We start from the raw sequence: 25,628 nt of genomic DNA, 5'->3' as shown, positions 1-25,628 counted from the left end.
GGAGTGAGGGGGTCATACCCATGAGACTTTCGGCCCCACTGACAGGAGGCGTGTGGCTGGCAACGCTGCCATAGGTGGCTGTGGGGGCTGAGAAAGTGGACACAGCTGGGAGCCCACCATTCACCTCCGCACCATGCAGTTGGTAGCCCTGTGGTGGGATGAGGTCAGAGGGGATGAGATGGGGTCAGATAGGGTTCTATCCAAATGCACACCCCCGCCCCATATCCAGGAGCCTACCATGCGCTCGTGCTGGTGCAGGCCGCCAAACCCACCGCCACTACCACTGCCCACGGAGCTGCCGCCACCTGGTGGGAGGGGCAGGGGAGATGAGCTCCCACCCAGCATGGGACCGAAACCCGCCTGCCCTGGGGGGCTCCAGAGCTCGGCTGAGGGGTGCAGGCTGCCATCTGCAAAAAGGGGGAGATAGTAAAATGAGCTGACAGAGGGGCCTGGGTCCTGTCCCAGCCATCTTGGTTGAGCCCCCATATACCTGCCATGTAGAAGGGTGCCGGGTAGGTGCTGCTGGGGGTCTTGGCAGATGGGTAGGGGGTGGTATCCCTGCCGTAGTCATCACCTGAGCTGGGTGGGTACACCTGTGGGAAGGTAGGTGGACATGGTCAGATAGAAGAGGTAGGACTAACTTACCCTCCACCCCTTGGCTGACCCCTTCTCCAGTCCTGTCCTCCACTTGACAGCAGTCTACCTCACCACCCCATTTCCCTGAGCTGAACCTCCTGCACAGAATTCCTTTCCCCTCCTTAATCCAGCAAACTCCTTTGACCAAAGCCCAGCTGTGATGCCCCCAGCCCTTCCTTCTTCCCCCAGTGCTGGATCCCCCCTTGGCCTCAGCCCTAAACACGCAAGCCCCAGAAGCCTGAGAGGCAGGGTCCTGGACTAACATTCCACCAGAGTAACCAGGGCAGAGAGAGAGCAAAGGTCTTCTGGGATCAGCGCCAACTCTGGTCACTGGGCACTGCCTAAAACTAAGGCAGGGCCCAGGAGAAAGTGCCGGGATCAACAGGGAATGTCTGCCCCAACACTGGAGTTTAGATAAAGGGGTACAGAGTACTGGCAGGATGAGGTGGGCCCCAGGGAGCTCTCAGCTCCAGAAAATTGGAGTGGGGATTTAGGTGAGGAAAATGGGGTCAATGACATTATAAATGATACCTGGAGTCAAGTCTTAAGACTGAACCTGACTGTACCTCCTGGCTGTCGAATGTCAACTAACACCCAAGCCTCTGGCCAAGGTCAGCTTGTGGGGGCTCTGCCTGACCCCTGGGCCTAGGGGCTCCTGAAGGCTGGTGCAGAGCCAAACTGAGGAAACAGACAAATTGCTTTTTCTTCCCATGATTAAATCTCAAATGGCCCAGCACCATCTGTTGAGCCTGGCACCCTGCCAACCTCCAGGCAATGAGGTGGGGATACAGGGTGGCTCAAACCTGGGAGGACAGGGCGGAGGAGGAGACCTCCTAACTGGCTGTCAGGTGCCCCCACCTGCTCCCACTCCCAGGACCCCATCCATACCCTTTCTAAGACATCACAGGACATGATTTCTTAAAGAGGATCAAGACTAAACCTCAGGAAGAACTTCCCAAACCCCTGGGAAGTAGTCTCTGGTCAGAGCTGAGTCCGTGGGGGCAAGAGCCCAGCTGACTGACCAGTCTAGCTGGAGGTTTTGCCCCAGAACCCACATGCCTACACTCAGGAGGCCATGTGGGTCTACATGTTCCTGGCTGCAGCAGCATGCACAGCCCAGTGCCCCCAATGACACATTGTGTGGCCTCCAGCAGGGACAGCCCCCAAACCTGAAGGGCAGGAGGCATGTGGTCTGTGGGGTCTTCACTCCATCTCACAACTCACCGAGGATGGAAGACCTGGCGGCACCTTCCGGACTTTCTTGGGCTGCGTATCTGTTAGGAGTAAAAGGAGTGAGCCACCCCCATTCAGCCTGGCTCCTGTCCCACCCAGCCAGAGTCCTTCAAGGCCCAGGGACACGTGCGCCTATCATTGGGAGTGTCAGTAGACAGCCTACCCCTGCACCTTGGAGAGGAGACCCTTGAGCTTCCCATGTTTTATTTTGTTTTTGTTGTTAATCCTCACCTGAGGATATTTTTCCATTGACTTTTAGAGAAAGTGGAAGAGAGAGGGAAAGACAGACAGAAACATCGACGTGAGACACATTGACTGGTTGCCTCCCACACGCACCCCAACATGGGCCGAGGAGTGCGCCTGCAACCGAGGTACATGCCCTTGACTGGAATAAAATCTGAGACCCTTCAGTCCACATGCCAATGCTCTAACCACTGAGTCAAACCAGCTAGGGATTGAGCTTCCTTTTTAATTTAAATAAGGCCTTGGGTCTACATGCAAGGGACTAATATGCAAGAATCATGGGTGGGAGGGGTCTGCAGCAGGGAGTCTAAGAAGTGGGGAGTCAATGGGTACTTGAGCCAGGGCCTTGCTCCAAGGCCCCCCATTTCACCCCCACTCCAACTAGTCGATCCTCTTTATTCACAGATCCAAGAATTGCAAATCTGCTGAAGTTGGTTTCCTCAAATCATACACACAGTGTGTTAGGATCACTCACAGCCATGCACAGAGTGGGGAAATATGGGTGGCTACCTGGCATGTACCCAATGAGGGGGAACCAGGTGGTGTTCTGTCTTCCAGTTCTACCTCAGACTACAAACCAGGGTCCTTTTCTTAGGCTATTGAGAGCCCTGACTTACATGCTTTTTGTGGGTGGTTTTGCTGCTTAAAACACTCCCCATGCATGTGTGGTGTCCTGGTGCTGGCTAGTGCCTCTGAGTGCAAAAACTGGGACATGAAAAATGTTTTAGCCCAGCCAGTGGTTGAGCATTGATCTATGAACCAGGAGGCCACGGTTTGATTCCCGGTCAGGGCATATACTTGGGTTGTGGGCTCGATCCCCAGTGTGGGGCGTGTAGAGGGTAGCCTAGCAATGATTCTCTCTTGTCAGTAATGTTTCTATCTCTCCCTCCCTCTCCCTTCCTCTCTGAAATCAATAAAAATGTTTAAAAGAAAAATATGTGTTAGATCAGCTACATTCAGGCTTGAGTTACAGCACCACTGGCCAGTTCCGTGTTAATGAATCAATGATTTATGTGAAATAAGGTGCCTTTAGCCAAAAATACACGTGGCACAAGGCTATGTGTTGATCTGTTGACCAGAGACTGACAGGAACATATCCTCGCATTTTCCCAGAAACAGGGAATCAGTGTTCACGGTGATTCGGTAAGACAGAACCTCTGTAAATAACAAGAATCCACTGTTTCTTTCTTGGGTCACTATCCATCCTTCTACCCGTCTGATCTCCTGGTCTGGGAGGCCCACAGTGGGGACAGATCCCCTCCCTGCCCCCACCCCACTTACCAAGGCTGCTGTCCGCAGCTCTCCGCCGAGCATGGCTGGGGTAGGAAGAGTAATACTGGGATCCACTCTTGACGCCTGAGGGGGACAGTGGCCCGGGGCTGCTGAGGGCCAGCTCACTGGGCAGGAAGCCAGCCTGGGAAGGGGGGGTGGAGGTCATCACCAGGGGCTAGGCTGGCATCCAGCACCCAGCCTGGCTGTCCAGGGGGTGACAATGACCCCAGCTTGAGACATTTCTCTCCTGACACCTCAGCATTACTTTTAAGAAAAACAACTGCCAGCAAGTCTGAAAAGGAACTGCATTCTGGGATGCAGAATGTGCAGACGTGCGCCTGGGCATCAGTGAAATCTGGCTGATTTAGTCTGTGCTTGTCTTGTTTTTGTTTTTTTAAAGGTAGACAGTTTAACTTTGCATGATTAGTTTAAAATGAGTTTTCTTCCCTTGGGGCTCCATCTGAGTGGCTGCTCTATGTCTGGTATTTCCCATCCGTAAAATGGGCATATTGGCTCAGGGGGAGTCGTGGAGATCAATGGGGGCCTTATGAGCTCTGCCCTTGGCACAGGGCCTGGTACCCAGTTGGTGCTCAAAAGCCAGGGTTGCTGCCACCTTGGAACAGGCTTGACGTGCACACAAGAGTTGCCACCTGGGATAAGGCATGGCTGCACTCAGATTCAGAAGGCACAGGAGGGGACAGGAATGAAACCCTCAGGTGTGTGTGGGGTGACCTGGACAGAAAGCCACAAGGGACCACTGTGGCCAGCCAGTGCTGTCAGCCTCACAGCTGGGGTGGGCATGAGTTTTGCCCAGGGCTGGGGGCTTGTGGGGTTGGCTCCCTGGGAGGAATAAAGGGCAATACCCCAAGGCTGCTAGGCTGGCCTGGTGTCTTTGGGGAGCCATAGGGCTGTGGGCTCCTCTGCCTCACCCTCCATTCATCCACTCTGGCCAGCTCAGCCGGCCCCAGGGCCCACTCCTATTTTAGCTGCTGAAAAAATGACCAGCAGTTGGTTCAGCCAGGGGAGGGGCCCTTCTGCAGATCAGGGGAGGAAATTGCTACCAATCTGTTTAAAATTTTAAAAGATGGGTGGGAAAGGGGTGGGTGGAGCGGTGACTGTAGCCTCCACTAGCTTCCCTCCCTCTCTGGCAGTCCCTGCCAACCTACGATGCCACTTCAGTCTGGAAATTGGGGTCCCACCCATCCAATTCTCTGGGTTCTGCAGACAGCTGAGTGCCAATGGGCTCCAGCAGCCCCCACCCTACAGACACGACCTCACCTGAGTCAAGCCCCCAACACTTGCATCTCTCCCGAAGGCAGTATATGTGCTCCGCTCGCCACCCTTGCCTGGAGGGGAGGGAAAAGGGTCACTCAGAGCCAACCCCAGGGAGGTCACATCCCCAGCACCCGCACATGCCTGCACACAGCAGTGGTTCCACACGTGCACATCACTGAGAGAACCAAGGTGGGATTCTGGTCTTCCCATGGCCTGGCAGACAAGCAGGGATCTGGATAGACACCATTCCTTTCCTGATGACCCAGAGGGGCTCATGCAAGTCCACCACACACACCAAGTCTCTGAGGTGGGTCAGTGCCGAGGTCAGAACCCCCTGACCTCTGAATCTTATTTCCTTTGTTCAAGGTATTGAGAATAAAACTCCCCAGGGTGCTGGGATCCCAGGGGCAGGCTGGGGTTGGGGGTGGTGGTAGTAGTGCTTTGAGTCTGTGAGGTTTAGTGCCCAGGCCCTGCCAGGGGTTAGTTCATGATGTCCTGGGAACGTTGATTGAAGTAATTTGGTGAGAAAGAGCCCTTCTCCTGTGTAGGCAAGTGACACCTTGGGCTGTGGGGACACTGTCTGCCTGATAGCCACCAGTGTGGACAAACTCTTGCCACTGCACAGAGGCTTAGATCCATCCTTGCCTGAAGCAGGTATCTGAATCAATCAATAGCTGACACATTAAATTTGTTTTTGGCTTAACCTGGGTGCCAAACTCAGCATGAGTGAGGAATTAGAATGCTCAGCTAGCTAATTTGAATTATTCTCCCCTAGTAGGGAAAAAAAAATACATCTCATTTTCTTTAAAAGTAGGATTTTGACTAGAGCAAAGGATGCTGTGGGGGGGGTGGGGGGGGGGGTGGGGGTGGGGGAAGGTCATGCTCCCACTACACATCCAGTGACCCTTCAGGGCAGGTGACCTTGGGTCATCTTGGGAAAAGCAAACCATGACCTGGAGATTAGAGGAGGCCCACCCTCAGTGCAGGGGTGAGGGGGCACATTATTGCTTCCTTCCTCTCAGGGTGGGTGTGGGAGCAAAGCTGGCAGGCCCAGTCAGGGTTTTGGGTTCTGCTGGGGAAGCAGCTTCACCTCCCAGACCTTTGACTTTCCCTGCTAGTCGGGGCTGCCGCTGTTTAGGCTCTGCACAGAACAGGTGCCAAATGTAGGTTTCCAAAGAGGTGGGGTGACAGAGGCAAGGAGAAGCTGAGGCTCTGGGAGAAGACCCATGGGCATACATCAGGCACCTAATCTATGTGCTGGACCTGCATATCAGGGCATAAGGGTAGGAAAAGGACAAACAGCAGAGAATAAAACCACCACGGTCTCATCAGGGGCTAGACTGGGCTGAAGGCCATGTAAGAACAGACTAAACCCACCCCTTGGGGAGCGGGAGCAGGGCCCCACCACCCACAATGGCTGTCACCAGGCCTGTGAGCCACACTAGCCCCATCAAGCCTAGTCCAGGGGAGAGAAACAGGCCCAGGGATGCCAAGGCTGCACCCACCTCCCCACTGGGCTCGGCCTGAGCTTTATGCTGCACTCACTGAACACAGGACATGTGGTGGATCTGGGACACAGCTGCCTCTGGGTTCTGCTGACCAGGCTCAGCGTGGGAACTGCCTGGGCCAGGAAGAGGCAGAAGGAACACCAGAGGGGAACAGCTGCAGGTGCAGAGGCTACCCTGGGCCACGTGGGCTGGGCCTTACTTCCTGGTCTGGGAAATGGGTGCAGACTCTTGCTGCAAAGAGAGTGCAAGGATGCTGCCCCTGCCACCATTCTTCTCAGGCCACACTCGCCTGTCCAACCCTACTGTGCACCCTCTCAGGCTCAGTAAGGGACACGGGACCTTTGGGGTCTAGCAAGTGCTGTCCCCTCAGGGTTCGTACAAGTGCCTCTGGGTTCAGTTTCCCCACCAAATGGTCAGTCACATCAAAGGTTCCACAGTCCACACATTTACTCCCCCAGCGCCACCTTAGACTATAAACTGCTAACAGTGGCGCCGAGATAAGCAGATCCCACCCAACTTTTGTGTGAAAGATGCTGTCTTAGGATCTCTTAGGCAGTGAACCAAAACCCCACTTATAGCCCAGGCTGAGTTGGGAGCTGACCCAGGGCAACAGCACCCAACCCTCCCAGAGAAGCCAGCTTTATAGTCATCCCAAGGCTTCCTCCGAACAGGAAAGGGGGTGCCAGGGCTCAGCAAGGCACCTGGATGGGCCCCTGGTGGGAAGGATGGCACAGAGGACAACAGTCCAGGCCAACAGTCCCAGTGGACAGAATCCTTGCCAGCCATGACCAGCCACAGACCCTGGACAGGTCCCTTCTTGCTAGTCCTGTTTGCTTATCTGCAAGAGAAGGAGATGGGTGTGTGTGTGTGTGTGTGTGTGTGTGTGTGTGTGCCCATGGACCTGGAATGTTGGGCAAAGCCTCATAATCCACTACGAGGAAGGTTCTGTGAACATCCCTATCCTATGGGGAGGGAAGCCGAGTCTAAAGAGGAGACAGCCTCAACCAAGCCTAGTGAGTGGAACTTGAGCACAGGCCTGCTGAGCCAATTCTCATGGTCAGTAAGAGCAGGCTCTGATCTTCTGAGTCACCAGGATGCCCAAGTCCACTTCCTGGTGGGGACTTGGTCAGGCCCACTGACTCAGGGGGAAAGCTCTATGTCTAGGCCACATCCACCTGCACCCTCTGCTCCAGGTGAACGTCCCAGAAGTGTAGCTACTGAGTGCACTGACCACACCCCAGGGACCCCACGTGGGTGTGGGGGAAGGGCTGTGCTCCAAAGACACTCACCTCCAAGTCCCGCTCCCAGGAATGTAGATGAAGAGAGGCTGCCATGGGACTCACTGAAGTGGGCACTTTCGCCGTAGGTCTGCAGAGAGAGAGGAGGGGATGAGGGGTGTTGGGGCACAACGTTTTACAGCTAGGGAAACAGGCTTGGGAGGCAGGCATGCTTTTAAGTACCCGAGTCATGACTTTAACCCACATATCTAAGCCCAAAGTCCCCGCAGACTAGGTTGGTGTCCAACTTCCCGCTCTAAGCCCCAGTTTCCTCTTAGTCCCTCTCTCCTGGAGAAGGGAAACTGAGGGTCTCAGGCCCGGCAGTAGCTCCTCACCCGGCTGGGGTCGAAGGAGGAGCTGTTCTGGTCGCCAGTGCCCCAAGAGCCTGAGCTGGGCCGGTCCTCCAGACCTGCAGGACAGGAAGAGAGAGAGGGTCACCCTTACTCCTGGCCCACTCTGAAGTCAGTTCTAGCTCTTTTCCTCATCACCTCAGGGGAGAGGAGCCCTCATTCGATTTGGCATGCCTTCTGGGCCCATCCCAATCCAGACGAGCCCTGTAGCCGATCCAACCTCACCCAACTCTAGTTCTGCCTGTACTGAAACCACTGTCAGTGGTAAAGTGCCCAAGACACCCTGGCACTTGGCATATTCCCAGGTCTGCAGCTCAATAAACAATTCCACCAGCTGTCACTGCTGGTAAACTCCTACCCATTCATCAAAACTCTATATACCATGCCTACCCTGGGCAGAGCCCTCACTCACACTGAGTATCCTTCCCCCAGCCCTGATCGCACTGGCTGGGGCTTCTGTGTCAGGCTCAGTCTCTCTTGACCAACACCACTTAGAAACAGGCAAAATGTAAAATAGATCTAGATAACAAAGAACATAGGCCACGCACAAAATTCAAGGAGCGTCTGGGGTTACAACCATTCATTAGCGGACGTCACGAACCAGTAAAGGAGGAAAACTGGGGGCCATTCTGAGACATTTTTTGTGCGTGGTCATACTGGACAGGAAGGAGAAAGGCTCACAAAGGCATAAGCAAATGGATCATGAGTAATTAGCTTGAATCTTGGGAAAGTGTGAATCTCCCCTTGCCCATCCCTGCTAATTCAGGAGGTGGACCATCCCTTTGTTGAAATAGCAGCAGCTGTCACTGACTACCCACTAAGCAGACTGGCAGCCCTTCTGGGGTAGAACCCAATCCCCGTTAGGGCCAAACCACAGAGGCTCCTGCCACTTGCCTGCCAGGCCGGGAGGCCAGAGGTCCAAGGTGTAGCCCGGGTTAACGAGAGTGGGGAGAGGACCTTAGTCTCAAGGGGCAGGGCAGGGTGGGGCCCTTATCTTCCTGGACACTCTCCTAGGCACTAGGCACCCACCCAGGACTCAGAATCTTCCCCACGGGGCGAGAAGCCTAGGCCTGCATCCTTCCCCATCCCTCAGGGATCAGGACATATGTCCTGGACAAGTAGAAGGGGAGCAGTCCCAGGCCCCTCCCTCTCTGTGCCTCAGTTCCCCTCCTCTGTAAATGGTATAATGAATAAGTCCACTTGGCAGAATTAGGGAAGGGGGGAGGGGGACACGGGAGGAGGGAACTACCTGTACCAGCACAACCCCACTCCCAATCTACTCCAATCCCACATGTTGAAGTTTCTCATGCACTCCATTCCAAATCCTGCATCCCACCTCCTGCCCTCCCCTGCTTCCTTCAAATTATATCCTTCTATTTCGGTGGCATTGTGTTAATCACTTCCCCCAGAGAACTGGTGTTTAATTGCTGTCTAATTTTCATGATTATGCATATTAATCTCCCATCCTAATGAATATTCATACACCCCAATTCAATTTTGTTTCCTAATAAAAAATTTCCAACATGATTACAGTGGGGGTGGGGCTGGGGGCTAAGGGGCTGCCTCAGCAGGTGGGGGACTAGTAAGGGGCTCCTCTGGTCTCCAGGAATCCATTCTGTGGTCTGCCAGGTTTGAGGTATCTATACCAAAAGGTCCTAGACTCCCACTTGGGCTCTGGGAAGGAGAGCAGAGCAGCCAGTGAGGCAGGGGTGACCTTGGGTAAAGTGCCAGCAACCCTGGAGCCTCAGTTTCCCTCTATGTGCACTTGCCTGTTGGCCCCTCACCCTATGGAACAGCCCCCACTCCTTAAGGCCTGGCAGTGGTGAAGACATGGGCCCCACAAGTGCCTGGCAGAGACAACAGGGTGCTGCTCTGCCCTTTCTGGAAAAAGTCCCAGTCCCCATATCCTCTTCTATAAATGACAAAAATAGGGACAGACCCTCCCACCCTCACTACTTCCATTAATAGTTGTTAGCCCCCCACCCCCGATTATGCATTTTAATAACCCATCCCTTATTTGTATTCTCACTAAAACATACTAGCCCGGCCAGTGTAGCTCAGTGGTTGAGCACTGACCTATGAACCAGGTCAGGGGACATGCCTGGGTTGTGGGCTTGACCCCCAGTAGGGGGCGTGCAGGAGGCAGCCGATCAATGATTCTCTCTCATCATTGATGTTTCTGTCTTCCTCTCCCTCTCCCTTCCTCTCTGAAATCAATAAAAATATATATTAAAAACACAAACTGAGTTATTCCTGCAGAAGTATACTACTACTTCCAAGTGTGTTACTGAGGGGTTTGCACCTGATTGGTTCACATGAGACATTGGATTTCTCCCTTCCTCTAATCAGGAAATTCTTTCTATAACATGCATATCACCCCAAAACTAGAGTGAAAGACATAGTTGGCCAAGCATTTCTAAGCTGGAGACCACAAGGGCTCACTGGCAACCCCCCAAAATGAATGAAAAAGCACAGAAGGTTAAGATGAACATGTGCATTCACTGAATGTCACGGGCAGACAAAGATACAGGAGGAGGTGGAGGTGGGAAGGCAGGTGGCTGAAGAATTCTACTCCCAACTGTCCTGTGCAAGGCAAACATCACCATGTTCCTTTGCTAGAAATCATCCCTTAAGACACATTCCAGACTGGGAGGGGCCAAACATGAATGTGGGAATCAGGAGGATGTGATGAGTGGGGTTGGGGAAGGTAATCCCATCCCATTAGCCCTGAAGTGAAGACACCATCAAATCAACAACAAGACTGGACCAGGGGCCTTCAGGTGCCACACTGCTCTGGACAGTTCTCATGGTTTATCCCACAGGATCCTTGCAGTGGCTGCTAATATCCCAATTTGACAGATGAGAAACTGAGGCACAAAGAAGATTAGTCATTTGCTTAAGGTCGCATAATAAGCAGCAGAGTCCATACAAGGACATGTGTTTCTGAGCAGGATACAAATATATATAACCCATTAATGAAGAGAAAACAATATTTTTAAAAAGTGTTGATTTGCCCTAACCAGTTTGGCTCAGTGGATAGAGCGTCAGCCTGCGGACTCAAGGATCCCAGGTTTGATTCCGGTCAAGGGCATGTACCTTGGTTGCGGGCACATCCCCAGTAGGGAGTGGGCAGGAGGCAGCCGATCGATGTTTCTCTCTCATCAATGTTTCTAGTTCTCTATCCCTCTCCCTTCCTCTCTGTAAAAAATCAATAAAATATATTTTTTTAAAAAGTGTTGATTTATTTATACTAAACTAGAGACCCGGTGCATGGATTTGTGCACCATTGGAGTCCTCAGCCTAGACTGCTGGGATCGGGCTGAAACCGGCTCTCTGACATCCCTGAGGGGCCCTGCATTGAGAAAGGGCACAGGCCAGAGCAAGGGACCCCACCAGCATGATTGGGGCCAGGAAGGGACTGCAGGAGGGCCCCAGGGCATGTTCAGCCCATCTTGCCCAGTCCTGATCAGCTGGACCCCAGCAGGAGGCTAACATACTGGTTGGAGTGTCTGCCCCCTGGTGGTCAGTGTGCGTCATAGCAACAGGTCTAACGGTAGGTTGGGCACTTAGCATATTAGGCTTTTATTACATAGCAGCGGTCGCCAACTTTTCGGACCTCATGGACCACCAGTGGTCCGCGGACCACCGGTTGGCAACTGCTGCTATATGGGATACCAGTGAGGGGAGAAGATGCAGAGGCTCATTCCTCCACTTTCCTTCAGGAGGGACATGTAACTTAATTTCTATGGGTGAAAAGCCAGAAATGGGAGGTTTCAACATGTTCTTTAAAGCCATGAAAATGACTACCAGTGAGCTGCAAACCAGCACAGACCTTTCAAAACCAATTCTAGAAAACACATGCCAGACATATATATGCACTTACAAGGGGAGGTTGAAAGACAAGAAAACCAAACCTGAAAGTATGAGGAAGGGCTGAAAATGTAAGCCTCACAATTAATTTCTTGAAAACTAAAGCCACAGCACCTACAGAAGACATTCTGGAACAAGCAGATCCAAAGACGAGAGAGAATCAGCTGCACAAAGATGGACCAAAGCATGAAACCAAAAGGTGGAGTTGTGATAGTCATCTAAAAGTCTGACTGTTGTTTTTTTTTAAATCATCACCCAAGAATATTTTTTTCCATTGATTTTTAGAAAGAGTGGAAGGGAGGAAAGGAAGGGGAGGGAGGGAGGGAGGGAGAGAAACATTGATGTGAGAGAGACACATTGATTGGTTGCCTCCTGAATGCGCCCCAACAGGGGACAGGGATGGAACCAGCAATGTAGGTATGTGCCCTTGACCAGGAATTAAACCCACAACCCTTTGGTGTGCAGGTCAGTGCTCTAACTACTGAGAAACGCCAGCCAAGGCTAAAAGTCTGACTTTTTAGAGGCAACTGCTCACTGGAATAGAGGTGATGGCTTTTTGCAGGGGTTGGGCTTGACTCACAAAGCCCCACTGACCCAAGTTTCATGTGCTGACAACCCAGCGTACAAACAAGTAAGTAGGAGCCCGGGGACACTCAGAGAACAACAAACACAGAAGGGAGGTGAACTGCTCTCTTGATGTCAAACAAATTAAAACCCTAAATGTGGTCAGGTGGGAACAAAGACCTCACGGCTCCACACCCAAATGTCCCTCAAGTACTTGTGAAGAATGACAAAGTGGCTCCATTTCAGCGAGAACAGGAACACTCTATACTGTTTGGACAATTGCAGCAGCTCAGGCTGCATTGATGACCTATAATTGAAATTCATCAATCCAGGGACAGATACTCCACTTCCAACTGGAAATCAGAAATCTCCAAAATCTCAAAGAGAAAAAAAATTTAAATGATCAAGTATCTCTAAAACCTAAGTAAAATACCCATTTATTGAAATCAACAGGATACGACTGTTGTGGTCCTCAGAGGGAAGTGTATAATCCTGGGCTCTGATTACTAAACCAGAGAGAACAGAAGCAAACAAATGTGGTCTCTGACTTAAAAATAAAAATAAAATAAAAATAAATACTTTAAAAAGAGGAGGCATCAAGGAAGAAGAGGGAAGAGAAAAAAAGTCAATTGATAAATACTGATTCAGCAATGAAGCAGATTGGAAGAAAGATCAATAACAGATAAAGGATAAGGAAGCAGAATCAAGGACAAAAGAACAGAAAAACACATAGATTTAGGACAGACACAGTTGCTACCTCCTGATACAAGGACAGGTGACTTTATATGTGATGAAAGAATGCAACGTTCACCATTTTTAAACGTGCCTGAAATGAATTATTTTTTACCTAAGAAAATGGTAAAATGGACAAGAGGAGTGAACAAAATCTCCACAGGCTGATAAGCAATGGGGGTTAAACAGGGCAGGGCCATTTTCCCATGTGCAGAGGAACAAGGTACCACTTGTTGGAGACTGGCTCAGATACACAGCAGTGCCTAAAGATACAGGCCAACGCCACTTAGAAACAGGCAAAATGTAAAATAGATCTAGATAACAAAGAACATAGGCCACGCACAAAATTCAAGGAGCGTCTGGGGGTTACAACCATTCATTAGCAGACGTCACGACCCAGTAAAGGAGGAAAACTGGGGGCCATTCTGAGACATTTTTTGTGCGTGGTCATACTGGACAGGAAGGAAACGCCCTTAACAAGATAAACAGACAGAAAGATCAATATCTAATCAATAGCCAGTGTCAGGCTTGGTCCTGCTTATAACAAGCAAACAGCATGTGTTGTATGGTTCTAGAAACACCAGCCAATGCAAAAAGGGACATGGGACGGGGAGGCTAGGTATCTTAGGATGGGTGACCTGGAAAACCGAACCAAGGGGCAAATGCAAATAATTAATGGGTGGCAGGAGATGATCAGGTGGAATACATGATGAAAAAGATCCCAAACCACAGCACAAATTATTAGAATACCTAGCAATAACCCTCACTTGAAAAGTACATGACCAGATCTTTAAAAATTATATAAAATGACTAAGTGCTTTATACTTCAATCTTCAAAGTTTACCTTAACACTACTAAGGATCAAAAAAGAAAACTTAAATAAATGGAGAAGATACCAGTTTCTTACAATGGGAAGACAAATGGTTCTTCCCAAACTTATCTATGTATTTAACATTTCAAAATCACAACAGGTTTTTTTGGGGTGGGAGGAGTGGGGAAAGGAGACATGACATAATTATTCTGAAGATCATGGAAAAGACATATGTAATACTTTCAGCAATAAAGAATCATAATCATAATTAAAAATAATAAAAACTGTAAAAAAAATAAAGATCATGGAAAAGAATCAGCATCTCTGAAAATATGGGAGAAAATAACCTAAAAAAGAACAACCGAGGTAGGACTATAAGAACATCCTAAAGCTGCAGTATTAATACTGGGTAGTACTGTGGTGGAACATAGTAACAGATAAAAAGGCAAAAAGATGGAAAAGCCGTAGACAGTTTTTCTCAGTTGTCAGAGCATTGGCCCGTGGACTGAAGGGTCTCAGGTTCAATTCCGGTCAAGGGCACCTACCTCAGTTGCACGTTCGATCCCTAGCCCATGTTGGGGTGTATGCGGGGGGGGCAACCAATCGACGTGTCTCTCTCACATCAGTGTTTCTCTGTCTCTCCCCCTCCCTCACACTCTCTCTAAAAATCAATGGAAAAATATTCTCTTGTGAGGATCAACAAAAACAACACAAAACAAACAAAAAAAACAACCAGGGGAAGCTCAAGGGTCTCCTCTCCAAGGTGCAGGGGTAGGCTGTCTCCTGATACTCCCAGTGATAGGCGTGTCCCTGGGCCTTGAAGGACTCTGGCTGGGTGGGACAGGAGCCAGGCTGAATGGGGTTGGCTCACTTCTTTTACTCCTAAAAGATACGCAGCCCAAGAAAGTCCAGAAGGTGCCACCAGGTCTTCCATCCTCGGTGAGTTGTGAGATGGAGTGAAGACCCCACAGACCACATGCCTCTCCTGCCCTCCAGGTTTGGGGGCTGTCCCTGCTGGAGGCCACACAATGTGTCATTGGGGGCACTGGGTCCAGGACATAGGGATGTGTGTTCTGAGCAGTCCCATGAGTGAGCCGGATGTGTGCACTTGGCCAGAGATGTTTAGTAGTTCAGCCGTAATCACTGTGAAGGTTGCTGTCCCCTAGTAAATTTTTACTAGTATGTCTGCTCTGACAAGGACGATGACAGCATGCTTTCCCGTATATTCCTTAACTGGATGTAACAAGGAGCAGACACATTCATGGCTGTCACATCTGTACTGCCGAATGGACTATCATCCAGTTTTTAAGGATTTCTCAGAAATGGCACCAAGTCTAAAACACATCATAAATGAAACAGACTTGACATCATAAAAATTAAACCAGCCCTGGTTGGGTGGCTCAGTTGGTTGAAGCTTTGTTCTGTACACCAAAAAGGTTGCAGTTAAATTCCCAGTCAGGGCACATACCTAGATGTGGGTCAGGACATATGGGAGGAATAGATAGATGTTTTTCTCTCTCTTTCCCTTCCTCTCTCCAAAATAAATAAAAACATATCCTCAGGTGAGGATAAAAATAAATAAATAAATAAATAAATAAATAAATAATCCCCTGAGACAAATGAAAAACCTCCATTATTAACAATAGTTTGTAAGTTGGGAAAAAACAGCTGCAATATAGATCACAAAAGATGAGTAAGCATCCTGCCCAGCCAGGTGGTTCAGTGGTTGAGTACTGAACTATGAACCAGGTCATGGTCTGATTCCTGGTGTGGCCTCGATCCCCAGTTGGGAACATGTATGAGGCAGCCAATCAATGATTCTCTCTCATCAATGATGTTTCTCTCTCTTTCTCCCTCTCCCTTCCTCTCTGAAATCAATAAAAATATTTTTAAAATAAAAGATAAGCAATCTTCTTATATAAAAATTCTTGCAAATAAAAAACATCAGTATAGGGTGGGGCTACGAGACACTATGGGGAGGTAGCATTGAGTGGTTAGCTGGGATCGTTACTAAATTAGTTTCAGCTTTTCCATAAGTAAAATGGGGATGATAATAACACCTATTTCGCTGACCTATGAGGACAGAAGACTCACAATCAATGACCCAGTTTGGGTACCTGGCATACAGTGCTCAAGAAATGGTGACATTAGTCATTACTAACAAGTGTTATGATTCCTTTTGCTAAAAAGTTTATAACGCAGCAAAAAAGGAACCAACAACTGGGATAGATCTCCAGTAAGTTATGCTGAGTGGACAAAGCCAACTTTAGAAGGTGACAAGTGGGATGGGTCTGTGTATCTAACATTCTCAGCAGGACAAAATGTAGAGATGGAGAACACTAAATTAGTGGTCGCTGGGTGCAAGTGACTGTGAAGGGGCAACAGGAGAGTGGGATGATGGAACAGCTCTGTGTCTCGCTTGTGGTGGTGGCTTAATGGCGCTAAATGTAGGACAAATTGCACAGAACTATACATACACACACACATGCTCACACATGCACTGGTGAGCCCTGAATAAATTGCACTGTACCAAGGTCATCTTCCCAATCCCGTATTATGTTACAGACATGCTATATGTCTGGGAGGCCGGGGGAGAACACGGGGCCTTTCTGTATATTTCTTTGCAATGTCCCGTGAATCCACGATGATTTCAAAAGACCCAGTGTTGGTTAAGGGGTGAGGACATTTCACAGTGAATACACGGCCAGAGTCAGCCTAGTGATTGTCCCCAGAGGACAATCACACACATATGCTGCAGGGTCCTTACAAAGACCCAATGTGAAAGCCACCTCTCCTAAGAGTTAGATGTTGACCAAAGCATGTTAGCTTTACACAAACCAAGAAAACTGTGGAGAAATTAAAAATAGAGACACTTCCTTTAGTCTGACAATGAGCACTCCCTGATGTCTCATGTGGCCTTGAACCCTGTAGTCTTTGGCAGAGAATGCACTGTCACGTAGAGATCTGTGCCTCAGGGTTTCCCAAAAGGGAAAGACTGGAAAAACTATTCTTGTTTTAAATGTCTTCCAATCCAGACAATAACTAGAAAGCCTCAGCCTGGCATTGATTGGTCGTCAGTGCCTTTCTGACACCATTTTTTCAAAGCAGAGATGGCCCAGGCAGCCATGGGCAAGGCTGCCCACAGACCCTCAACATGCCACTTAGCTACTAGTTCAGTTACTTTCAGAGACACCTCCTACTTAGGACCAGGCTGCTGATTTTCTGATAGGAAATGACCTTTTGAAATAAACTTAACAGAAGCAAGTTAAAGTCAACACCAGGAAAATGCCTGGCCGGAACTTATAAGGAGGTGTGAGGAGATTGTGGCTGGAGGACCTATTAGCATTTAGAAACTTAAAAAAATAAATAAAAATGTGTTTTTAATTGATTTCAGAGAGAGGTAGGGAGATATAGAAACATCAATGATGAGAATCATTGATTGGCTGCCTCCTGCACGGCCCCTACTGGAGTTTGAGCCAGCAACCCCAGCATGTGCCTTGACCAGGAATGGTACCCTGACCTCCTGGTTCATGGGTCAACGCTCAACCACTGAACCACACCATTGGGCACATTTGAAAACTCTTAAAATATCTATATCTATATCTATATCTAAATCTATGTCTGTCTATCTATCTATCTATCTATCTATCTATCTATATATTTCTTTATTGATTTCAGAGAGGAAGGAAGAGGAAGAGAGATAGAAACATCAATGATAAGAGAGAATCATTGATTGGCTGCCTCCTGCACGCCCCCTACTGGGGACTGAGCCGGCAACCCGGGCATGTGCCCTTGGCCGGAATGGAACCTGGGACCCTTCAGTCCGCAGGCCAACACTCTATCCACTGAGCCAAACCAGCTAGGGTGAAAACTCTTGATAGTGGTGTCCCCCTTAAACTGACATAGTCTGTCTGGAAGGAGGGTGATGAAAGGGGTATGTGTATGTGTGTGTGTGTGAACAAGACCCTCCCTGTCCAGAGGGAGGGCAGGGGCAGCAGAAACCATGGAAAATCAATCTTCAAATATTTATAGGAGTTCCTAGAGGGGACCCTTATACCCTGGGCCATGGCTTTGGCTATTAAGGGCTGCTGGCCTTGTGAGTGGACACCAAATTAGGGAAGACAGCTCAGGGCAGAGACCCAGGGGGAGATAAAGGCACCTCCTCTAGGAAGCCCCCCAGGGTCTGATCCTCTGCCTGAGGCAGGGAGGTGGAAGCACCCTAGCTCCTGGGGGCTATTTCAGGGGGGAGGGATGTGGGGATTTCCATATCTCAAGGAGGACTCTGGCTGTCCCTGCTGCCACTTCCTCAGGCAGAGAGGAAGGCCAGTGCAAGGCAATGGGGGCGGCAACACAATATTTCTCCCTTTGGGGTGGTGCATGAACATAAACCACCCCCTCAACACACCCCCTCCTCCAGCCAGACCTCACTGGATATCCCACTGGGATTCAGAAATGACTCCAAGATCTCAGAGATGCAGAATGGCATGGCGCCAATCCTGGGATCCCAGAAAGATGCCAAAGTCCACACAGAGTGCCGGAGGTGCTAGAAACCGAAACAGCCAGCCTCCCCAAAGGTTCCCCCAAATCCTCCCAAAAGCCAGAGTAGACTCCCCAACATGCACATGGCAACTCTCTGCTCACAGCCCTCCAGGCTCCCATCTCCTTTGGGATGAAAGCCCAAATCCTCACCATAGCACACAAGTCCCTGCATGACATGCCTCCAACCCCTCCATTCCCTCATCTCCTCCCTCTCCCCCGTTCACTCTGCTCCAGCCACACAATTCTCCTCCCGTTTCTCCAGCACAGTAGATGCCAAGCAAGGCCCCAGGGCCTTTGCATGTGCTATGCCCCCTGCCTTGAACTCCTTCACCCTGTCTCTGCTCAAACTTCTCCTTGAAGATCATCCACAACTGGCCTGGTTTTGTGGAAGCTCCCTCCCTGCTTCTCTGCTTCCTGACCCCCGTTGTAGGTTCCTTTAGGCCATACTGCCCATCCTCCCACAGGCATGTCAGGGGCACTCAGTGCCAGGTAGAATGACCAATTCATACAGGTTTGCCTGGATATACCCAATTTGAATGCTCCAAGTCCCAGTAACCCTCTGAATCCTCCTGTATACAGAAAGGGCCAGGAGCTGGGCCTCTCCCAGGGCTTGCAGGATGGGCAAGATTTGTCAAGGGCTAAAGTTCTCCATCATGCCCCTTCTAGACCCGTTTCCCCTTTGGGGATGGAATGGAGACCCAGGACCCCACTGGGGCCAAGAGGACCTCAGAGGCTCAAGCCCCTGTCTCACACAGGACCCCCTTGCGAGTGACACAGAGGCTTCCCATCCCCAGTCCAGGGGCCTAGGTTCCAGGTGCTGGACAAAGGATGATATGCTGACCTCCAGGCTCCCTTCGCTTTACTCAACACAGGTTGTGAGGCCGTGACAGCAGCTTGTTCTCCAGCCCCGACTCCAGTTGCTGGACCTGAGTGCTACCCCCCACCTCCAACAGCTCCTCCTCTGGCACCATGTCCACGAGGCTGCAGCCAGCCTCAGCCCCGCTCCACATTCCAGGTCCGGTGCTGTACCCTGTTCCTGCTCTGCTCCAGCCCATCCTCTACACAAGCTCATCTTTTTATGCAAACTCGCAGTCTCGAGGCGGCGGGATCCTACCTGAGCCTCCAAACTGGGTGCCAGCCAGGGAGGTGGGCCGGCCTTTCCCATTGGCCACTGGCAGCGGAAACATCTGTGGGGAGGCAAAGAGAGGTAAATGAGGTGGCGGGGGGTTAGGGGGCGCACATCCAGGGATGCAGCTCTATCTAGGGATCCTATCTCATCAGAAGGCCCAGGCAGGGAAAGGCAGCCAGGCTCACTACACACTGCCTGAGCAGAGAAAGGCCCTCTTGGAGAAGTCCTTAACCAAGGCCCCTCTGACAACACAGCCCATCACTGGCAACAACTGTCCAGTGGAAGTTAAAACCTGTTGTTTACACAAGCTTTATATTTTTCCAGGTTTGCATTTTTTTGGATGGACTAATTATTTAGGTACTTGATACAACTTATCTTTTGTTAGATGTGATACACAGTATTCTTTAAGTTTCAGCTTAAAAAAAGTGAAACCATTTACACCTAGTAGGTAGACCCTGCCTAGCCCCTCCAATCCCACAGGTCACCATGTACACATCCCTGACTTGAGTGGCAGCGATATAGGGAAGACAGTCAGGTCCCACTGCTGGGGCAGACAGCGTGACCTAGATGGAGTGTCTCCCATGTGCTGGGCTCTGTGCTCAGCAGCTGCCTGGGCAGCTGAAGGGACCAGGAAGGGCTATACCCGCCATGGCTGAGTGATTCCCTAGGCACCATCCTCCATGCCCAAACCCTGGGTGTTAAGTCTCTATAGATTAAACAACTTAGTAGTACTAACGGGAAAACCCAACATCAACAAACCTGTTACCACAAAAAAAAAACACAACCAAAACAAATCTTTGCCATGTCCTACAGATCTGGGTTTTACAGATTTCGTTTGGGGCTCAAGTGATTAAAGTAGCCGGAATCGAGGCCAGTGGCCCGTTGGGGAGTGGCTGAAGGCTCCCCCAAAACCTTTCTGGGCCAGCCAGAATATGAGGGTGCATCTCACCTGAAGGTATGACTCTTATGTGGGTACCATGAGACTGGGGAGGGGCCCAGGGAGTGGGGTCCTGTCTCCCATGCCCCATTCTATAGGAGGAGAAACTAAGCCCACAGGCTCAACTGACCCTGGCAGGAGCTAAGAGCATAGGCTCATGGGGTCTGCACCCCTCTTGGGAAATGTGTTTGTGTGGCTGTGCTCCCTCAGCTGGGCCAGCCTCTCCAGGGCCCTATTCTCCAAGATGGACCCTCTCCCACTGGTGAAACTGAGGCCCACATTGGGGGAAGGGCTGGCCTAAGCCAGGGCAAGAACCAACAGGGCCCGATGCCTGGAGATCAGCAGCCAGCCCCTGGGGCTTGTCTTTGTTTTGTCCCCTAGAGTATCAGGGGCTGACGTGGCACTTGCCACAGGGGGAAAGGAGCTGTGTCCTTTGGGCGCTGTGGGCCTTGTCATCAGCCCAGACAGGCCCATACCCCGAACCTTGGTATTCTCTTCTGTGAAATGGGCTCGGGGCTTTGGCCACACGGGATGTTGTGAAACCCCAAAGCACATGGGTGTCTTGGGCACTTGGGGGCCTCAGTACACATGCCAAGCTCAGAGGGGAACCCAGTCAGGTCCAGGGCAGGGGCTGCCAGACTCCCTGGTCTCCCCAGCCCCTCATCAGGCATAAGGACCATCTCTAGCCCACTCAGGGATCATCACCTCAACACCTTCCTTTTCTAAAACTCAGAAAACTCAGGAACAATTTAAATTGGGTTTCCTTTGTTCCTTTGTATTTAATTTTGACTGCTGCCTTTTCTACTTTTGAGAAACTAACCCCCCCAAAAAGAGCTGCTTCCCTTTAAGTTTCTTTGTTTCAGTCTAAAAACAAAGTGGTTCAAAGAAACAAATTAACTCAGTTTCTGTGGGGCAGGTGAGAGGGGGCGCTATGGAGGAACAGAAGAAGGGACCTGAGCTAAAATAGGTGGCTGCCTCTGTGCCCACTGGCCAGGCCACTCTCTTATAACGAGGGACAGTGAAAAGTCAAGCTCTGAGTTTCTCTGAGAGGACACCAGGCACCTCACCCTCTCAGCCTGTTTCTTCATCTGTGAAACGAGTTGCTGCTTTTCATCTGGGGAAGGGGAAACATTCAGACCCTTTAGACAGAAGAGGGAGGCTGACAAGTGGTTCAGGGTTCTCAGACAGAGGAGGCGAAGGGGTCAACTCTAAACCTGTGCTCCCCCATCCCCAAGCGGGTCTGTTCTGGCCCAGTAGTCTGTGACTTGTCAGTTTAACAAAAAAAAAAAGTGAGCTGTACCCGTGGTTACTCAGCCAGGGAGGCAAAAATAAAACGGCTTAAAAATATGAGCCTGGCCCTTCCTGAGCCGAGGCCCCCTGTCTCAAGGGCTGTTTTTCTGCAGGATGGCTGATATTTCAGTTTGGGGACTTGTTTTTGACAGACCTCAGTGGCCTGAGCCTCATACTAGTGGTGGGTTAAATTCAGATCGAAAGTGTCCTCCCCCAACATATTTCAAACCAAAAATGGTGCTTGGGTGGGGGGAGGGGGGAGACTTAGGGAGCTGTCCATGCTGGGTTCCTGGGTTCGTGTGGATCACCCGAACACCCGCCACAGGCGGCCCACTGCACAGATGAGCAAGCCAAGGACCCTGGTCCAAGGTACACTCCAGCTCCCAGCACCCAAGGGAGCTCTGCTCTGGTTTCTGGTCTCACTGGGCCTGTCTGAGCTGTGTGACCTATGGAAGCCAGTACCCTCTCTGAACCTCCATCTACATGGCAGGGAAATGGGCAGTTCAGGGTGGATCAAACCGCCCAAAGTATAAGGATTCTCACCTTTCCCCATGGGGCCTGCGGCTCCCCAACAGTAACAATGGCAGTGACAGTAGTGGTGACTGAGTGCTGCCCACAAATTCCCACACTGTTCATGAGGTCTCCTCCTGTCACCTGACTGCTAAAACCATGGACACTGCCCCCCCCCCCCCCCGCCGCCTTTTAAAAAAATCCATAATGTAGCAAATAACCCTGATCACACCCATTTTACAGATCAGGGCTGAGCCTCCCCTTGGAGACAATGGAGGCTCTGGGCAGTCCCTCCCACTCTCTGGGCCTCAGTTTCCCCACCTGTAGCATGGTAGACTGGACCCACTCTATGCCCCAACAAACGCCTGGGTGACAGGTGCCTTTAGAAGCTGACAAGGGCCCCAATTATGTACACTGCAATGGGGTGTCGGCCTGCCCCCAGAGGGACACCCTAACTCCCCCAGCTCTACCTAGGGGCCTCTCCACCCAAACAAGGGTGAGGTCTGGCTGTTGGGGCTGTTTCAGTTGGTGCTTCTTTCCCAGGAATCCTGCGGGTGCACAGGGTGTATGAGAGATGGGCGGGGCCTGGCTTACCATGCTGAAGTCCAGGAGGTCACTGAGCTCTTTGTCGGTGCCCACCGGTGGCATCCTCTGCGGCTGGTTCATTCTCCAGCTGCAATGGTGGGCTCAGGGGCCAAGGTGGGTACCTCAGTCCTAGAGATGGCCCTGCTGGGTAGCCCGTGGTGGTGGTGAAAGCAGGGAGGGGCAGGGACAGACACATAAGGAGAAACGGACAGGAGGAAAAAAACTTTGAGACTGTGGCCTAGGTAGACAGATGGGGAATAGGGGAGCTGTTTTAAAAGCCCCTTAAGCCCCTGAGGGTCTGGGTCCTCCTAGACTGAGTCCCTTCCTGACCCTGGGGGGTGGCACAGGGCAGCCAGAATTCCAGCCCCTGGAGAGACCCCTGCCCAGAGCCCTCTGAGTTTGAACAATGAGGGAGAGGGGGAGTAAGCAAATGTAGATTTCCTAATTCCCTCTGCGACCACCAGGGACTCAAGCCGCAAATTTTAAACTGGCAGCAGAGCGGGAGTAGTCCCTTCTCCACTTACTGGGCCCCTCTCCCGCCACATCTCCCATTCCAACCACCCCCAAGTTCACCCTGGCCCCGCCTCTGGGAAGGGGGAGGGGCGACTCAGACCCCGCCCCGAGGAAATTTGCTGACCCCCTCCCAAGCAGCTGTCACAGCACGTTGAAGCCTCGGTCACCCCCAAATTCAAAGAAAAAGAAATCCTCAAGGCGAGGCCCTTTGCCCTCTTCATGACTGAATGGGGGTGGGGGTGGGGGAGCAGAACGGGGACCTATCCTCAAAGCTCCCCTCCACCTCTTCCCCCCACAAGAAACAACCCTAGCTTGTAACAACCCTGATGTATCCGGGAATTATTTTTAAGCAACTTTGAAAACATCTCCTGCCTCCCGCCCCTGGGGAAAGCGGGTTCCTAGACCAGGATCTTCCGCATGGTCCCAGGGGTTCCTTTCTAGAACCGGGGGTGGGAGAGTCCACCTGCCAGAGCCCATCCCCCCCTCCACCCCACTCCACCCCACGAGAAGGGCGCGCAGCAGGTCTCCGTTGTCCCGTAGACGAACAAGACACCCCTCTGGCGTCCTCCCCGGGTCCCCAGATGTGGGCGGGGGTGGCCGAGGAGACACCGCGGAAGCTGCGGGAAGAGGGGGTTCTGAGCCCGAGGGAGACCCAACTTCAGGGGCGGAGAACTCCCCGCTTTGTTTGTCAACTAGAGACGAGGTGTGAAACGGCTGCCCCCGGGCACCCCCTCCCCCGCTAACTTTTTTCTTTTGGGGGAGGCCATGTGAAACTGACTTTTTGAGTACGAAACCGCAATTTTTTTGTAGGATGGGTGAAACTGATTTTAAGGCAGACTGGGGGGTGGGGGGAGGGCCGAAACGGGCTTTTCTAGGGAGCTAAGACTTTGGGGGCGTCACAAGGACTTTTGGGGACTCGGAAAGTATCTGGAACCACTTGGAGGGAAGGGGATCGGAACGTCTTCCTTTGAGGGGGAGGCCCGGGAAACCAGCGGCCCACCCCCCCACAGCCGGTGCCGGCGGCGCGGCCCAGGAGCCCTTTGAAGCTGGGGCGCCACCGCCCCTCGGCTCGCAACACCGAGCCGCCGCCGCCGCCTCTCCCCGCAGTAACGCGGAGCAGATGTTCCCTCCGCACCCCCCTCGGCCCCCAGCCCTCAACCTGAGCCTCCGTTCGCGCGGCCGCACCTTCCCCGCGCAGACAAAAGGGCTCTCCCTCCCTCCCGCCGCTCCCTCTAAACTTCAGCGCCCCGGCTTGCCCCTCCCAGGGGAGGGGGCGCCCCCAAGCCCTCGTGTCGCGGCCGGGGCCCTCGCCGCGAAGTTGGGCGGCCTCTCGGGCGCCCCCCGGGCCCCCTCCCTCGGGTCTGCAAAGTTTCGCGAAGTGGCCGGCCCGGCCGAGGACGGGGTGCGCGCGGGCCTCGCGTGCGCCGGACCCTCCACGTCGTCCGCCCCAACCTCCCGGCGCGCAAAGTTAGAGAACAATGACTCCGGGCCGCCGCCCAGCAGCCGGCCCACAGGGGCCGGGCGGAGGGGGGGGGGGCGCACCCCAGAGCGTCCCTCCCGCCCCAACTTCCCGGCTCCCGTGTCGTGGGGAGGCCCGAAACAACTTTGCACAAAGATGCGGGGCTTCCGACGCCGCGCGGCCCCGGGTCCCGGTGCGGTTACCTGCTCAGCGCGGACCGGCCCGCAGCTCACGGGAAGCGGCGCACGTACGGCCCCCCCGCCCCGACAAAGGGGTGCCCGCCGACCCCGAGGGTCGCGCGTTGGCGGCGCGTGGCCTGAGACCCTCCCCGCGTGCCCGTGTGCGGTCGGGGCACTGGAGGAGGAGGCGTACGGAGAGTACGCGGTGCCCGTTGCCGCGTCCGGTCGGCTCTGTCCGGCCCGCTACGTCCGCGGGCGCCACCGCTGCCTCATCTTCCTGCGGCGGGAGACATGTTCCGTCCCCCGCCCGCGCGCTGGCCACGCCCACTCCAGGGCCCGCCTACGGTCCGCCCCGTCCGGGGACGCCGTGAATCCCTCCGCCACCACCGTCCGAGTGGGCCCCCTCCCCCGGTTCTACCTTCCTTGCGCTCGCAGGAGGCGGCTGCAGCGTCGCGAAGCCCGGAGTCTGGGAGTGGGGGCTCCCCTGGGATCCGTCGGCAAACGGTGTGGGCAGCGGACAGGGACTATCTTCTAGCGCGGAGGCGCACGTGGGTTGGAGTGCATAGCATCCATGACGCCAGCGGGAAAGGACCGTGAGATGGAAAAATAAGACAGAGCGGTAATGGCCAATCGGAGGGCGCAAAAGCCTGATTGGCGGTGCCACCGGCCATTCGTGAAGAGGCCACGCCCTCTCTCTGCGGACAGCGAAGAAAGAG

The 25,628-nt window shown here is 52.3% G+C and overlaps 1 protein-coding gene across 9 annotated transcripts in view; it reads right to left on the bottom strand.

The window, feature by feature from the left end:
• TCF3 (transcription factor 3) overlaps positions 1–25,243 on the bottom strand; it is a 35,227-nt gene extending 9,984 nt beyond the window's left edge. For 2 of the 9 annotated variants that reach the window (XM_081093412.1, XM_081093409.1), the window contains exons 1-11: positions 24,937–25,216; positions 22,771–22,905; positions 19,425–19,497; positions 7,780–7,853; positions 7,457–7,535; positions 4,663–4,730; positions 3,394–3,526; positions 1,861–1,910; positions 491–593; positions 238–407; positions 19–148 (exon numbers count right to left, since the gene is read on the bottom strand). In XM_081093412.1, the coding sequence (XP_080949538.1) occupies positions 19–148; positions 238–407; positions 491–593; positions 1,861–1,910; positions 3,394–3,526; positions 4,663–4,730; positions 7,457–7,535; positions 7,780–7,853; positions 19,425–19,497; positions 22,771–22,842 (952 nt within the window). In that variant the 5' untranslated portion in view covers positions 22,843–22,905; positions 24,937–25,216. Of the gene's footprint in view, positions 1–18; positions 149–237; positions 408–490; positions 594–1,860; positions 1,911–3,393; positions 3,527–4,662; positions 4,731–7,456; positions 7,536–7,779; positions 7,854–19,424; positions 19,498–22,770; positions 22,906–24,936 lie in introns of all 9 variants that reach the window. The other 7 variants (XM_081093407.1, XM_081093414.1, XM_081093408.1 and 4 more) reach the window with 6 other exon arrangements.
• Between the last annotated feature and the right edge of the window lie 385 nt (positions 25,244–25,628).

This window comes from Myotis nattereri, assembly GCF_964212035.1.
Source record: "Myotis nattereri genome assembly, chromosome: 5".
Taxonomy (NCBI): Eukaryota; Metazoa; Chordata; class Mammalia; order Chiroptera; family Vespertilionidae; genus Myotis; species Myotis nattereri.
Note: the sequence above shows the minus strand (reverse complement) of the source record. Positions and strands in the feature narration are given on the sequence as shown.